The sequence below is a fragment of the Pagrus major genome, chromosome 21 (genome assembly GCF_040436345.1).
Source record: "Pagrus major chromosome 21, Pma_NU_1.0".
NCBI lineage: Eukaryota > Metazoa > Chordata > Actinopteri > Spariformes > Sparidae > Pagrus > Pagrus major.
Window position 1 is genome coordinate 8,390,632 of NC_133235.1, and position 15,195 is coordinate 8,405,826.

At 42.7% G+C, this 15,195-nt stretch overlaps 1 protein-coding gene across 2 annotated transcripts in view; it reads left to right on the forward strand.

Moving 5' to 3' along the window:
• The first annotated feature begins 613 nt into the window (after window positions 1–613).
• Window positions 614–15,195, forward strand: part of rnf220a (ring finger protein 220a) — a 154,944-nt gene continuing 140,362 nt past the window's right edge. The window contains exon 1 of one of the 2 annotated variants that reach the window (XM_073491140.1): window positions 614–1,349. In XM_073491140.1, the coding sequence (XP_073347241.1) occupies window positions 695–1,349 (655 nt within the window). In that variant the 5' untranslated portion in view covers window positions 614–694. The remainder of the gene's footprint in view (window positions 1,350–15,195) is intronic. The other variant, XM_073491139.1, reaches the window with a different exon arrangement.

The following is a 15,195-nucleotide window of genomic DNA, read 5'->3' on the forward strand; positions in this document are numbered from 1 at the left end:
TGTTCATGCATCATGACATTTGTGGAGACTAAAAAGACTACATTTTTCATTAGAATATTTTAAACATTACATTTTGTTTTTCTTGCGATTGGCTAAATGAGCTCCGCAAGAATTCTAAACATCACTGTAGCACTCTGAAAATGACTTGATACTCATCCTTGTGTTTTGTGTCCTCCCAGTTTGGCAACCACCTGAAGATGAGGAACCAGCTTTGACGACCTACGGATGTCCACTCTCTCCGGATCAGTCGCCTCGGCAACACACCCATCAAACTCTCCAAGAGGGAGGCATTTATTGCTTATTACGCAGGAGGAAAAACTTCATCTTGACCATTTATTGTATTTGTCATTAGGACTAAAGTAGTCCAAACTGTGAAGTCTGTGAAAGACTGAATATACCCTACGGCACTTACCAGGCACGGAATGATCTGGTCTGAACTGAGCTAAGGTGAATTTGGCTGTGGAAAGATTAACTCACTTTAGTTCCACTATAGAGAAATGAACTAAATTCAAGCTAACCTGAACTGATGTTGGCTGACACTCTTTAATTTCTTCAAGAATATTCTTCTATCTTCCAAACGGCTCTTTTCTGAGACCCTTTTCCAAGGGTCTTGGACATTGTCTCAAATCTCATTAAGGAGGAATCATCTCCTCCTCCTCCTAAAATCCTTCCGACCTCTTTCTTCCATCCAGCCATGGACCTCCACAGGGCAGCCTTCAAGATGGAGAGCTCCTCCTACCTGCCCAATCCCCTGGCCTCCCCAGCCCTCATGGTCCTGGCTTCCACTGCTGAAGCCTCTCGGGATGCCTCCATTCCCTGCCAGCAGCCACGTCCATTTGGCGTCCCAGTATCTGTTGAGAAAGACGTCCATTTGCCATTCAACAATGGTTCTTACACGTTTGCATCAATGTACCACCGCCAAGGTGCAGTCCCACCAGGATTCCCGAACAGGGATTTTCCTCCATCCCTCCTCCACCTCCATCATCAGTTTGCCCCACCTAACCTAGACTGCTCACCAATCAGCATGCTGAATCACAGCGGCGTCGGCGCCTTCAGGCCTTTCGCTTCCCCTCCGGAAGATCGGGATGGGGCACCAGGCGGGTATCAGTCTGCTTTCACCCCAGCCAAGCGCCTCAAAGGCTGCCTGGATGCAGAGGCTTCCCCCCACCTGCGGTACTCTGATGCAGAGGGGAAAGAGTACGACTTTACCGGTTCCCAGATCCCTCCTGGAGGCTCACCCAGCAGCGCCTTGAAAGCAGTGGAGGACAGTGGGAAGAAGATCTTCGCTGTGTCAGGCCTCCTGTCTGATCGAGAGACTTCCTCCAGCCCTGAGGACCGCATTGAGCGCTGTAAGTAGCGATTCATAGCTGTTCTACATTGCACTCAGGGAAACAAGAACCACATTACACATACAGATGGGTGACAAATGATTGGGAAAAAACATGAATAAATGAGTGGAAACAGCACAGGGCACAAGGGATCACTGAATGGTTTGATCGGTGTGACAATGATTTGAATCTTGTGCTATGATTGTTACAGTTAGCTAATCTCAACCCAGTAGAACACCCATAGGAGACAAAACACATTTTGGAACTGCTGGAGGCTTGAAGAGGAACAACACCTTAATAATTGTTTTTTTTCGTACATACATATTTGTCACCCATCTGTATGTAAGATTGGCTTGTACAGCATATTAAGAGAAATCATCAGAGCTTGTTGCATAATGTGCTGACACTGTAAGCAATACATTTGCACAACACTCAAACCTCATTTTGTTCTGAAAGTCTCTTCCAGTGCAAACAAAAATCATTGCCAATATGCTTTTGTAATGATATGAAAATGATGTGTTGTACAATATTTTAGAGCGATAAAATGAAGGAACACACCACACGACTTGGACAATTTTCCATTGTACATTTTCCTCCAGCTCATAAGAAAAACTTGCACCGATAGTATCCAAAACATGTCTAAAAGCACAATGTGTGCAGGATTTGAACAATGTCACACTTCCAATACTCATCTCACATCTCACATTTGATCTGAAAAACTTATACCACCATGATCTAGGATTCTTCTACAGCTCAACTGTAATAATTAAACCTGCAAACAAGACACCTGCACAAAGCTATACAGCAAGAGACACACACACAGCCAAATGTAATTCTTGCTCACAAATTAAAACCAAAGTACAACTTGCTGCAATTTGTACAAGAATGCAAATTTTTACACACTAGCATCACACGCCAATAAACAATCCCATCTATGTTCTCTTGTCATCATCTCTCCTGGCTCCCCCTATCCTTGTTTCACAAGCCCACAAGCTCCACTGGTCACATTAGCATTCACCAGTGGAAGGATGCCATTTGGCCCTCACGCACTGGGAATCTGATTAGTGTTTGTGTGTGTGTATGTGTGTGTGTGTGTGTGTGTGAGTGACTGGTTCAGAGACCGGCCATGCTCTTTGCCATCAGCATTCATCATAGCTCCACGCTGGCAGCCCTGTTGCCAAAAGATTTACCCACATACCCAAAACCTTGGCAGGCTGTGTTTGTGTGTGTGTGTGTCTGCAATAAAAAGGGAGGTGGAAGAGGGGTTGTGAGAGCTCCAAGCACAAACACACAAGCATCCACAAACACTCTTCCAGACACACAAACAGCTCTCAGCATGAGCACCGACATCTCCTACACATGTCAACAAGCTGCATCGGATCTCAGTGACAAATTAGGAGAGAGACAGACAGAGACGTGCCTATAATGTATAATTTAGCCGAAAGAGAGTCTTCCTCTTCTTTTTTTTTCTTTTTTTTTGTCATTCGGTCTCTCCTTTCTTAAATTTATCTCTTCTTTTTTTGTCTTTATCTCTATATTTCTTCTTTCATTCCTCCTTCACCTTTTGTGGAAGGAGAGACTGTGTATGTGTGTGTGTGTGTGTGTGTGTGTGTGTGTGTGTGTGTGTGTGTGTGTGTGTGTGTGTGTGTGTTTGAGGGGTGCATCCTTGATGGAACACATGAGAGACAGAGGCGACGACCTGAGACTGATCCGATAAAAAGACCACCGCAGGAGACACAGAGAGGGTGAGGAAGAGAGAGATGAGGGAAGGAATGGAGAGAAGGACATTGGGAAAATGACACCCAGTGGCTGCCTGGCTGGGGAGGAATAAGAAGGAGAAAGATATCAAAGAGCACAAGAAGTGATAGAAGGAAAGGGACAAGAACAAAGAGAGAAGAGAAAGAAGGGAACGATAACTTTGCCATCAAATTTTAGTCTCTGATGTAAAACACACATTTTCAGTTTTTGGTGGCTTTTGAGTGTGGAGTATGTCATTGCCATATGTGCCATGTTATCACTACAGATTTGTGAGCACTAAGACTGAGACCAGAAATAGAATAGGATATGGGTACAGGGCTCCTGTGCTGTCTTTTGGAACGGCTGAATCTGTATCTAATCAGGTTAAATCTTGGCACAAGTAGCCTCCACCTCTACCATAGGCTTCTAATGCAATTGGATGTGCAGAGGCACTGCTCACAGCAAAGAATTATGGGTTCTCCTTCACTGGTTTTGGCTATCCAGTGGAGGCGTAAAGAACAAACAACACTTTGGTACAATCCCATGAGAACAGCGCTCTCACTGCTTCACACACACATTAGCTAACTAGCAGCCTTCGCGCTGCTTCACACATACCTCTAGAAAATCTCACAGTGAAAAGAGGTTTATAATGCTTGGGATCATACACTGTCACCAGAAAGTCTGGTACAAAATATAAGATAGTATTGGCAGGGGTTTGAAAATGTATATTATGGAAAATGAATAAGTAAAAGTAGCTTTCCAAGTTTTCCAAAAGTTTAATTCTCAATATCTAGTATATCTGATGTTTGCTATGTTTCCTCTACATGTTTTAACTTTAAGGGCTAATGGACTTTGAATCCATTTGGGCCATTCAATCTTAGTCTCTTAACTGTGTTGATATTATTAACATGAATACAGTTTATAGCTGTCATTAAAAGAGATAAGAGTTTATGATTAGAATTTAATGTTCAAAGCTGACATGAATTTAAATCCCAACTTTACTGAAACTTCTCATTGTATAGCACAACACTTAGTGGCAGGCATAGAGTGATGATGAAACATTTTTGGAAATATTTACACCTGCATTTCACCATTTGGTTACCAAGGCCACATGCTAATATTAGTGGAAGGTGATCTTTGACTCTTCAAAGCTCAAATTATACCTCCCACCTCTGCATAGACTCATTTACTTGCTGATGACACCATTCACAAAACCTTTGTGTACTGCTGAAATTTATTGCCACTCGGACTGCATGACTCTGCCAGCTGCGTGTGTGTGAACACGTCGTCTTTGCTAATCAAGTATCCCTTGGAATTTTGTCCATATTGGATGATTCGACACCTCTAAATTTATGTTCACCGCCAATATAGGGAACATTGTGCCTTATATGCAACACGGCAGAAAGTAGGGTGATAGATGTAGAATGTCTGACTTAAAAGCAGGGTATGGGACTTTGTGTCCAGTCACAGACCAGCAATTAGTGTCCACCTTTTTATTTACCATAAAGAGCTTTTTCTAAGCAACCTAATCACTTGGAAACATGACTCATGTCTATTTAAAAAAACCCTAAAAAAACAACTTAACTTTACCTTTTTTAATCTCATTCCTTTATTCCATTATTTTCTTAAAGGCCCCCAGGGATGGGTGGTTCAAATTCATACATCGGACAGCTGTTTTCAGTTTATGTATAGTGTATCTGTCCCTATCACAAACTTTCAACAACCTTAACCATATGGTAGTTGCCATGCACAGATATTGCAGAAAGTAACATTATTTAAACATGGAGAAGAGTTGTGATCAAATGTAATCTTGAACTTTGCACAATCGCCCAATATTGAGATTCTGGGCAGGTCCAGTTTTGAGTATATCCAGGCCTCCAGGAGTATATCCAAGAACACCAGTCATGCATCAGAAATGCTGTTTTGTTTAAAGAAAACACTACTTTTGCATCTGTCCTCACCCGTTTACATCTTGAATTTATGTTTCAGTACTATCCTATTACAATCCAATCATCAGTCATGCTACTTAATCCCAGGTGTGAAGTTGATCCTTTCTTCTTGGCTACACACTGAATAAAAAATTATGTCAACACAACTTGAAAAACCCTACAGCTTTAACTTCCCTGCATGCAATTCTGCCAAGCCTGCTGCATACCACTCCAAGCAACAGTGGCCTACTCTATGCTAAGCCTTCCCAAATCCCCCCACTGCACTGGCAGGCACGTTGGCTGTTAACTAAACCCGCTAACCTGTCAGCTGCTAAACCTGCACATAAAGGCCCCATCATGCCTTAAGAGGACTATGCATGTCATATTATTGTAAAAGCTATTACCATTCACTGTATTCACATTGTTGGATTTTAGCACAAGAATGAAGGGATAGGAAGCAGAGCAGGGTTTTTGTGCATGTACAGTAAAGGAGAGAGTGGAATTATGGGATGTGTGATTGGAATTAATGGGAGTGTTGACAAATGAAACAATCCGCCTTCGCAGTGCACTTGTTTGTTTGCGGAGGGGATTTGATGTTTTCGCACGACGTGTCAATGTGAAGGTTCCAGCACGTTCCCTCATCTTTGTTTTCCTCCGGCTCTTCCCTTTTGTTCTCTCCCACCATCTCTCCATCCTTCTTTCACTCCCTCCCTCCTTCTCGTGCGTGTGTGTATGTGCATCTCTCCATATGAGTGTGTGACAGCTGTAGTCTGTTTATTTACATTCTCTCCGCTCTCCACATTTACAAGGCTGAGAGATTTACACTGAACCTGACCCTGAATGCCTCACCCAGCTTCATCGTTCTCCTTTCTCTCCTCTTCTCTCTCGTTTTCGTTTGTCAATGGCCATTTTCTACACTTAAAATAGACCGGAAAAGAAGACTGAAAAAAGGCAACAAGAGGACACATGTACAACTGAAAAAAGACAGAAATCTCTGGCGGGGATAGAAAGAAAACACATTCTTTTCGAGAGTGAGTGGAAGGATAGTATGAGGGAGGAAATGGGGCGGATGAGATAAAAGAAAGGATAAAAGTAAAATAAGAAAAAAAGCAGGCTGGAGAGAGGGAGGATGGTGAGATGTTGAGCTGAAATGCAGATCCCATCTGCCTGACTGAATTTAAAGCAGAGGATTTTTTAAGGCAGCACACCACAGACAGGTAGATACTGCTGAATTTGTGGAGCATTTACACTCATTTACACTCTCACATCAAATGACTTTAATGCACTGACAGAATGTTCACCTGAACTAATGTTGTCTTGTTAAAAACAAGAATCCAATCCAAGAAATTAGAGCTGAGAACTGCCTGGAAACTACTCCCTATTTCTCATATTCCCATCAACATGTAACAGTTGTAACATTTAGCAGAGTGCATCACACACAGCTGTTAAAACACACAGCGAGAGGCCTCTTCTTCATCCTCCTCTTCGCCTTTCTTCTCTTCTTTTTTGAAGAGTTGCCTCCTTTCTGTGTTTATCTTCATCTCTTCCACAGAGCAAAAGTCACGTGTGTTGTTTCTTTCTGGGGATGAGTAGAACAAATTGTTGTAGCTAAAACAAAAAAAGCCACAGTGAAGAAAAACAAACTGAGGAAAAAAGAAAAAGTTCTCACAACGGGAAGATGGATGATAGTGATACTGATGTTGATGGATAACAATCAGATTTTGTTTTTGATTTGGTTTCAATTTTTGGTTTTAAGCAGGAATTACTGTGGTATTTCTGCGCTACTGTTCCCACAGACCACCTGTCAATCAAATTATGTGGGTGGGGTTGTGATGTATTCAGATTCTGCAGTCTTTGAATGTTAATGTCAGTTTTTTAAAATGTAGTCATTTTCACTTACCATCTTCTCCGTCCCCCTATTTCCCTCTGTCATGGCATGTGAGGAGTTAAAAAATCCACCAAGGAGACAGAAACGCTCATCCTTCTCCTTGTCCTCACAAAATCTGCCCTCCTCCACCTCTCCCTCCCCCCTCTCCCCCCTCTCCCCCCTTCCATCTCTGCCTGTCACGGTCTAGTGGCAGGGTTAAGTTAAGTAAGAGTGTTCTAATAATTAGGACTGGGACTCGCCTGCCTGCCTGCCTGCCCGTGTGTGTGTGTCTGTGTGTGTGTGTGTGTGTGTGTGTCTCTTCCTGTCAGTGCTTAGCCAGATGTTAAAAGGCTTGTCCCTCTCATGTTGCCTCCCTGTCAGTCTCCACTGTGTGCCACACACACACTCACCCACACACACACATCGAGGACTGTCCTCCTTGTGGTGGCTTTGTTTACCCCCAAGTGTGTGCCCTTCTGCCCTTCTGGCAGCTCCCCCAGGGTGAGGAGTGTGTGTCTGTTTCCCTGTCAATACCAGCCTTCATGCATCAGATAATGATAGCTTTGTTTTATTGTTATTTTGACTAAAAGTTTTGTCTTCTAGTCTTCCAAACATTTATTTTTTTCATGAAATACTAATTTGACTCTTGGAAAAGTTTCTTTCTATCTCTCTTTCAAGTCGTCCCTTTCCCCTCCCCTTTCTCTCTCTCACTGGGTGGCAACTGGAAGCGAGCAGCAATTGTCTATGTGTGTGTGTGTGTGCATTATAGTGCTTGTGCAGTTGTGTGTGTGTGTGTGTGTCACTTGGTGTGAGTCGTCTTGCGGTCATTGTTGCGACGCTGCGCAGATCAAGGATTAGTCGCTTCCTGTCGAGCCTTTTGTCGGCCCAGCCACTCCATTTGGACACAGATCACTGTGTGTTTGTGTGTGTGTAGTTGTGTGTGTGTGCAGAGGGGTAAGTTACACAAATGAGCCACTGGAGCTGCTGGAAGGCAAATGAAGGAGAGCGGATGAGATGAGAGGATTCCCTCTGTGGCGCCCTGCAAAATATTCTCCAGTCTCAAAAGTCATTTCATCTTATTTTCACTCTTAAAATAAGACTCTTTTTTTCTCCAAATGAGCAAACACCTGTTAATATGGTGAGAGAATTCCCCACTACTAACCCCACTGCTGTTTTACTTGATTCAGGAATTTTCTGGAAACGGTGGAAGCATTTAAAAATCAGGTAGAGCACTCTGAGGACAGGATGTCAGTCAGGGAAATCTTGAAACAGGTCGCTTTGAAGTGAAAATTACACACTGTCTCTCTCAAACACACACACACAGGACCAGGTCCGTAACGTCCCAAGTTCCGGAATTCCACTTTGTTCCCCTGGTGATGTCAGCTTTGGCCAATAAAAACCCTGCGTTAAAACTCCACTGAGCCTCATAGAACTGCAGCACACCTGGCAACACAACACACATTTAGCTTTTAATATGTGTACACACACACACACACAAGCTCACACACAAGCTGACACAGAAGGTTAAAGCATGCCACAGCCCTGAACTTACGCCTGCACCTCACTGTGTTTTAGATTTTGTTGCACTTGTGGGATTTTCAGGAAAGATGAAACTATACATTTTTTTCTGCACAAAACTGAGTTTGAGTGATGAGAAGAGAAAAACAATTCTAATCCTCTAAGTCATGGTTTAACTTTACCAAAAAATCCCATTTCATCTGAAAGAGCTACACAGCATGTGTACTCTGTATAATGCTACATGCTGTACCTGCAAGTCTGGCACAAGCAGAGATGTGTTTATTTGTCATGAGACACCTCCTAATGCAGATGTGTTAAAAGATTCTTCTCTCTCACCTGTTTCTCTTCTCATCTCTTCCTCCTCTCTTTATCTCTAGTCTTCCTTTTCCTCCATCCTTTTCCTCCCCCCCCCCCCCCCCTCCCTCCTTTCTGTCCTCATCTCCTTCTCTCCTCCTCACCCCCCTCTCTCCTCTCCTCAGTAATCTAATCTGCAGCCAGTTTGTGGATGCAGTCTAGTGTGACAGGCCTCCCCCCTTGCTTCTCTCACTTTCACACACACGCACAGACACACACGCACAGACACACACACAAACAGCCGGCCCGTTTCCAAAAAAGCCCACTTACTTGGCACACCTCCTCCCGTCTTGGTCACACCCTCTTTAATATTGAATTATTCATCAAATCTGATTGGTTCCTGCTGATGGCGGCCATGATGCGAACGAACAGTTTGTGTGTGTGTGCAGGAGAGGAGGGGGTTATGGGTTCGAGATCGTTAGCTGTTCTTAACGCACTGTCGCTTCACAAAGCTGGACCGGCCCTTTACTCACACACACACACACACACACACACACACACACACACACACACACACACACCTTTTTTTTTATACCTGACGAGAGCAACTAAACCACTTGCACCTGTGGATTTTTTGGAAGTGAAACACATCTTTAAATAAGGAAGAGGGATTTTTTTTGCGTTATTTATTATCATTATTAGACAGTGAACTATTCTTTCCCTGAAGCTGAAAGTTGCAGTTCACATAAAAACATGTATCATCACATTAGGTTTCTTCCTCCCTTGTACTAAAAGTTGCAGGGCATCCCAGAGGAACAGAGCTTAGCATCTGCTGCAACAAAGGCCTCTAAAGTCCGTCAGAAAGGTGAAACAAATCAATAATGGGTGTTTTATATGCATGCCTGAGTGTGTGTGAGTGTGTGTGAATGTGTGTGTGCATGCTCATATGATTTGCATGCACCAGAATCTACACTATTCAATACTGGAGTGCACTCTGGTAGCAAAGACTTAAAGGTCTCAGTGAGGTCTGTGTATAATAAGGCTGTTTTATCACCTTATTTTATTTTTTATCCACATTTCATAAATTCTACAGCTGCTAATGCTAACATTATCATGGCAGCCATCTGAAGTGTTCTGAAGGCCTTCGGAGAACATTGATTTTTATGGGGATGTCCCCTCTATGAAAAAGTTCCCTGCTCCAAACGTAACGGTGCATGTCTTTCCTAAGGCATGCTTCAGTTTATCCACGATATCCTCCCACACCTCTAGTGTGTGTTTGTATGCGTGTGAAATTGCATTCACGCGGCAGGCTTTGTTAAAGGCATAAACAGTCGACGATCACGGATTTGCCCGCACTTCAGAAAAAGACGCGGATAAAGAAAGGATGAGTGTGTCGGTGTTTGCGCACGTGTGTGTGTGTTCGGTATCTCAAACGCCTCGGAAGACACTTCACATTGACCCTGTGGTGCCTCTGCATATCTCAAAGGCATTAGAGCGACATAGTCTGTGTGTCCATGGGTGTTTTTTCCCCTTGTGGTTGACTCTGAGCAGAGCCGAGGCACACACACACACACACACAAACACACTCATAAAAACTGAGTTTGAGTTCAGGTGATGACCTTTGTTGTAGCTCACACCGTTTCAGTGAATTTCCAAATGAAGAAAAAATCACTTTAGTGAAACTTATTCATCCTCATCCTCCTTGTTCACACTCCTCTCCCTCCTCTCCTCCCCCCTGCCTCCCTCTCCTCTTCTCCCCCGCCACCCGCCGGGTGTGTGTGGAAACCCAGCCCACTGTTCAGCAGATGAATAATTTAGCGGTGTGTGTATCATCTGTTTACCGTGCTAATCCATCTGTCAGCAGGCACCTATCGATTCGCGCCTGCCTGGTAATTGTGCTTCCGTGCTACACGCACACACAAATGCGCATACACAAACACACACACACACACATTACTGGAGGTACGCACATTCGTGTTTCTATATGATGAGCGGGTTAGCTCATATTCAGATCCTGCAGTTGGCAGCTGACCACCCGGACACTTCATATTCATTGAGTGAAACTGATTTTAGGGTCAAGGTCACAAAAAACTGTGATATTGGACGTAACAGCTTCAGTTCAGTTCAGTTTTGCAGACATGTACTGTCTAATAGTAACATGTCAGTGCTAGTAGTATTTTTTAAAACTGTTCTTCAGTATCAGCTATTGTTGGTTGTCATTCATACTTCAATTAGAAGTCAAAACAACAAATGCACTTCATAATTAAAACCCCAAAAAACTGCAAGTGTCCATATACTGTAATTGGGATGTTACAGCATATTGGAACTGAACTAAAGAAGACTGAAATTTGATATTACAGAAACATAAAAATTTGTATGTTTCCATTAGTTTGAGGTAAAGGAAATGAAAAGGAAATGTGATAAAATAAAGACTATTGTCAGCCACTGCAGCCACTTCCTGAACTGACGTAAGGGAAAGTAACCTCACGTGTTGTTCAGCTCTAAAATCTGACAGTAAAATTGAGAAGTGGATCAAAGTAAAAGACAGAATAACATATTAGTGGCTGATTCTATTAGCAGATTTGTTTCAGCCTTTTGTCTAATTGTCTCTTCTTCCATCCCCCCTCTTTGTCCTTTGATGTCTATGTTTCCGCCTTTCACATTTTGCTCGTTATACCATGTTACTACTATGTAGTATTAAAGTGAGCTCTGCCCTTCTCTTCTCACCTTAAACACAAATGGTTGCTTACCAAGCATTTGCTATCTTGATTTGTCCCTTTCTTTTTAAATTTGATCATTAAAGAAAGAGTATTTGGACATTTTAACTTACCAAAAGGGAGTAAAAACACAAAGATGTAAATACTTCATAACACGGAGGACAGATATTTGAGGTGCTGAAGTAAAAATAATGATTGAATATTGAAATAGCTAACATGCACGTAGTGAGACAGTGCAAGAGAGAGAGAGTGAGAGAGCATGCTTCTGTAATGAATCCATGGGTGACCATTGATGGTTGTAATTATCAAATGGCTGGTTTTAAAAGCTCATTGATTGATGTCATTAGCTCCATGAGTGATTACTAATTGCTGCTATAGTATGTTAACCACACAGGACGCGCACACACAGCCGTACACACACAGGCGCACACACACGCAAACATTTTCCAAAGCAGACACATTCATACAGCTGCTCCGATCCACACGTCTGATCTGATCATCAGTGACAGGATGAGGACACAGCAGCATAAAATAATGTACAGAAGTGAAGAGGAGGGGAAGATATTTCTCTGGATGTACACAGTTTGTTAAGATGAATATTCTTTTTTTATCACATTATCTCTCACCATTGCTCACTTCGTGTAATCCATATCATAGGATCCATTTCAAATGGCTTAAGGTCCTTTGATCAGCTCAGTAATCACATCCATTAGATGTCATTTTGAATTATCCAGAGTAGGAATATAAAGCATTTAACATCATTATATACTTAACCCTGTGGTGTTTTTGTGCTGTCAGACCTCACAGCCCACTTTACACCTGTCTGACAATAAAAGCAGTTAACACTGACAATTTACATTCTGGATTGATTCATGTTTGATTGTCTGGACAAAAATCCCTTTTTGGCAGTTTAAAAAAATAAATTATGTTTTATTAAAGGACAAACTGTTTTGCAGCCTGGGAAGGTTTAAAAAGGTTTGACTGTTTCTTCTGGACATACAAAATTCTAAATACCTGCTTTTCGAAAGCACTGAATATTTACCAAATCAGGAAGCAAAACGACATTTTAAGCAATAAGATGTTGAATAACTATTAATATTTATGCAATGTCAACTTAGAACTAAAGTTCAGAGAAGTGCATGGCTTAAAGTTATTGACAAGATGTTACAGGGAAAGAGGGTGTTCACTTCTGTTCTTTAGGTCAGACTGACTTAATTTTCCCTGTTTTGTTGCTTTGTGTTTTTCATGAATTACCTTTTGAATCCTCACGTGCACTGTGCTCCATTCTTCTGACTGTTGAGTCAATCTCTATCTTTTGTTCCCCTTTTGTTCTGTCCAGTTTCAGAAGTGAATGAGTCCAACAATTTAAAATGATCACTTTGTGGCCAAAATGTCCTCATCAATTACTCCCATCTCTGCTTGATGTGTGTCTCTTTTTGTGTGGTCTTTGTACAAGCAAATTGGAGTCAGGTGGGTAAAAACTGTAGTAGTAGTTTGCTTTGATGAGAAGTAAAAGAGCAGGGGGCTAATCTTGCCCTTGTGGTGTGTATGTGTGTGAATGTGTCAGTTTGGGTTGTCTGTTCTGATCCTCATCCATTGCACTCTTTCTTATTAGTGTTTGTGTGCGTCCCACCCTGAGTTATGACACTTTCCGAGGCTTGTATTCTGTTGTCCAAACCTGGCTTCCACCGCCCCTTTCTCTCTCTCACACACACACACATATGCAGTACAGACATACAGACACTCAGCAGGGTACGCAGCAGGGTTCATTTCGATGTGGAACGTCTAATATCACATCCCTGCGGCAAAATGCTCGGAATTCTGCCCTCCTGGAGAAGCGTCACATCTTTATGTGTGTGTGTGTCTCCTTCCATCTCTTTGTGTGTGTGTTACTTCATCTATATGTTTGTGCGTGTCTCCATCTGTATGTGTGTGTGTGTGTGTGTGTGTGTGTGTGTGTGTGTGTGTGTGTGTGTGTGTGTGTGTGTGTCAGGAGGTTTTAGAAGCAGGCAGGGGCTTAGCAGAGCAAAAGAGAGCAAATCTGTCAGCTCTCCCTGGGCAGACAACCCTTCTGACCCTCATTCAAAGACATATTGATTCTCCTCTACACCCAACAGGGGAGGGTGTGTGTGTGTGCGTGCGTGCAAGGGTGTGTGTATGCGCAGTGTACAAGTGCTTAACACAGTCTGATCTTTCCTCCTTGCTTCCTTTATAAGCACAGAGCCTTGTTCCTGCAGCGTTGTTGAATAAGTTAAAACATTTTTGATTGTGTAATCAATGAAACAGTTTTTCATACTTTCTTTGTGGCTCCACATAGACACTAGAGTGAAAGATAGAGATTATTTCAACAAGTAAAAGCCACAGATCTTAAAACACAGTCTGACCCAGTTTGCCGTTCTTTGGTGGGGGTTTATCTGTCTTGCTCTGTTTCCTGTCTGTTACATACTCAGTTTTGGTTCTGGAAGAAAAAAAAAAAAATAAAGTCAGTGGGCAAGAAAACACAAACTAAGCCAGCCACAGAGACGGGCTTTCAGCTTCTCTCTTGTCTTAGCACTAACAACATATTAAACCTCGCTGTGCACTTGTTAGCTCTGCCTTGTTTTCCAGGAAGAAGCCTAATGACCTTTGGGACGTCACCAGTCGGGGATCTGCAGTCTGTTAGGGACCCTGTGTGTACTTTCATGTAATTGTCAGAGCAGTGTCGCGCAAAGACTGGGTCAGGACCTAAAGGCCAGTGGTGGGAAGATTAAAATCAACCCGCAAATCATAGTGAAGATGGTGTTAACTAAAGCTTCTTGCTGTGGGTAGCCAAAGACTGTGAAGTAACCACAGGGTATCAACACTTACTGCAAACTTCACGACGCCACCCTGCAAAGGAAACAAAGTAGAACAGATTCACTCTGAACTCACTTTTTATTTTCAAAGGAGAGTGAGCTCTAATGGCAAATTTATAGGAAACTAATACACGTGATCATAAACATGTTCATCACAGCAAGAAGATATGGAACAATATTCACTCTTTTATTTTTGTTTTGGTCTTCTGAAGGATAGATTGGAGCTCATTAGCTGCTTAATGCTGCACTTTGTTGACAAGCTAGTTGCTCACTTTGTTAGTCTGCTGTTTGGTACTGGACATGGAGTGTACTGTGGGTTTATAAACACTTTTCACTACAAATAACTGCCTGCTGTGTTTGGACATGCTGAGAAAAGCTATGAGAGTGAACCAAAAAAACAAAGTCGGTGCCTGGAAAACCAAAACAATTAGCTAAATGACACAAAAGAGCCCAGTTGAGCTGTGAGAAACTGCCAGGGTTGATGATTCTTTGTGCGTTCATCAGTACAAGCAACACCTGTCACATCACACAAAGTAATTTAATGCATCGTTCACATAAAAATATTGATCAGTGCACCTTTAAACAATCCAACCAATACGTAAAAGTTGGATTTAACCCGTGCAGAAAAGAAAAGCATTGACTTTGCATCAATGTCAGGAAGACTCGTTGCATGCATGTGTGTTCGTATGTCTGCTAACTGTTGGGTCTCATGTCTTGCGACCTGGCACGGACGCACGGCACGAGGTCTCTGGTAATAGCTGGTCGCCGGGGGCAACCGGTCACGGCAGTTAATGTGTGTGTGTGTCTGAGGAGAGTGTGGGTTGGGAGTTAAAGTCTCCTACATGATGGGGTTGTTGTCTACAAGGCCGTGGTGTAATGTCGACAGCATGCTGACCCCGCTCCTGCCAGCACACACATGGACACGGTCAGTGGTATAAGCTGAAAAGTGCTGGCTGCAGTAATGAAAGGCAG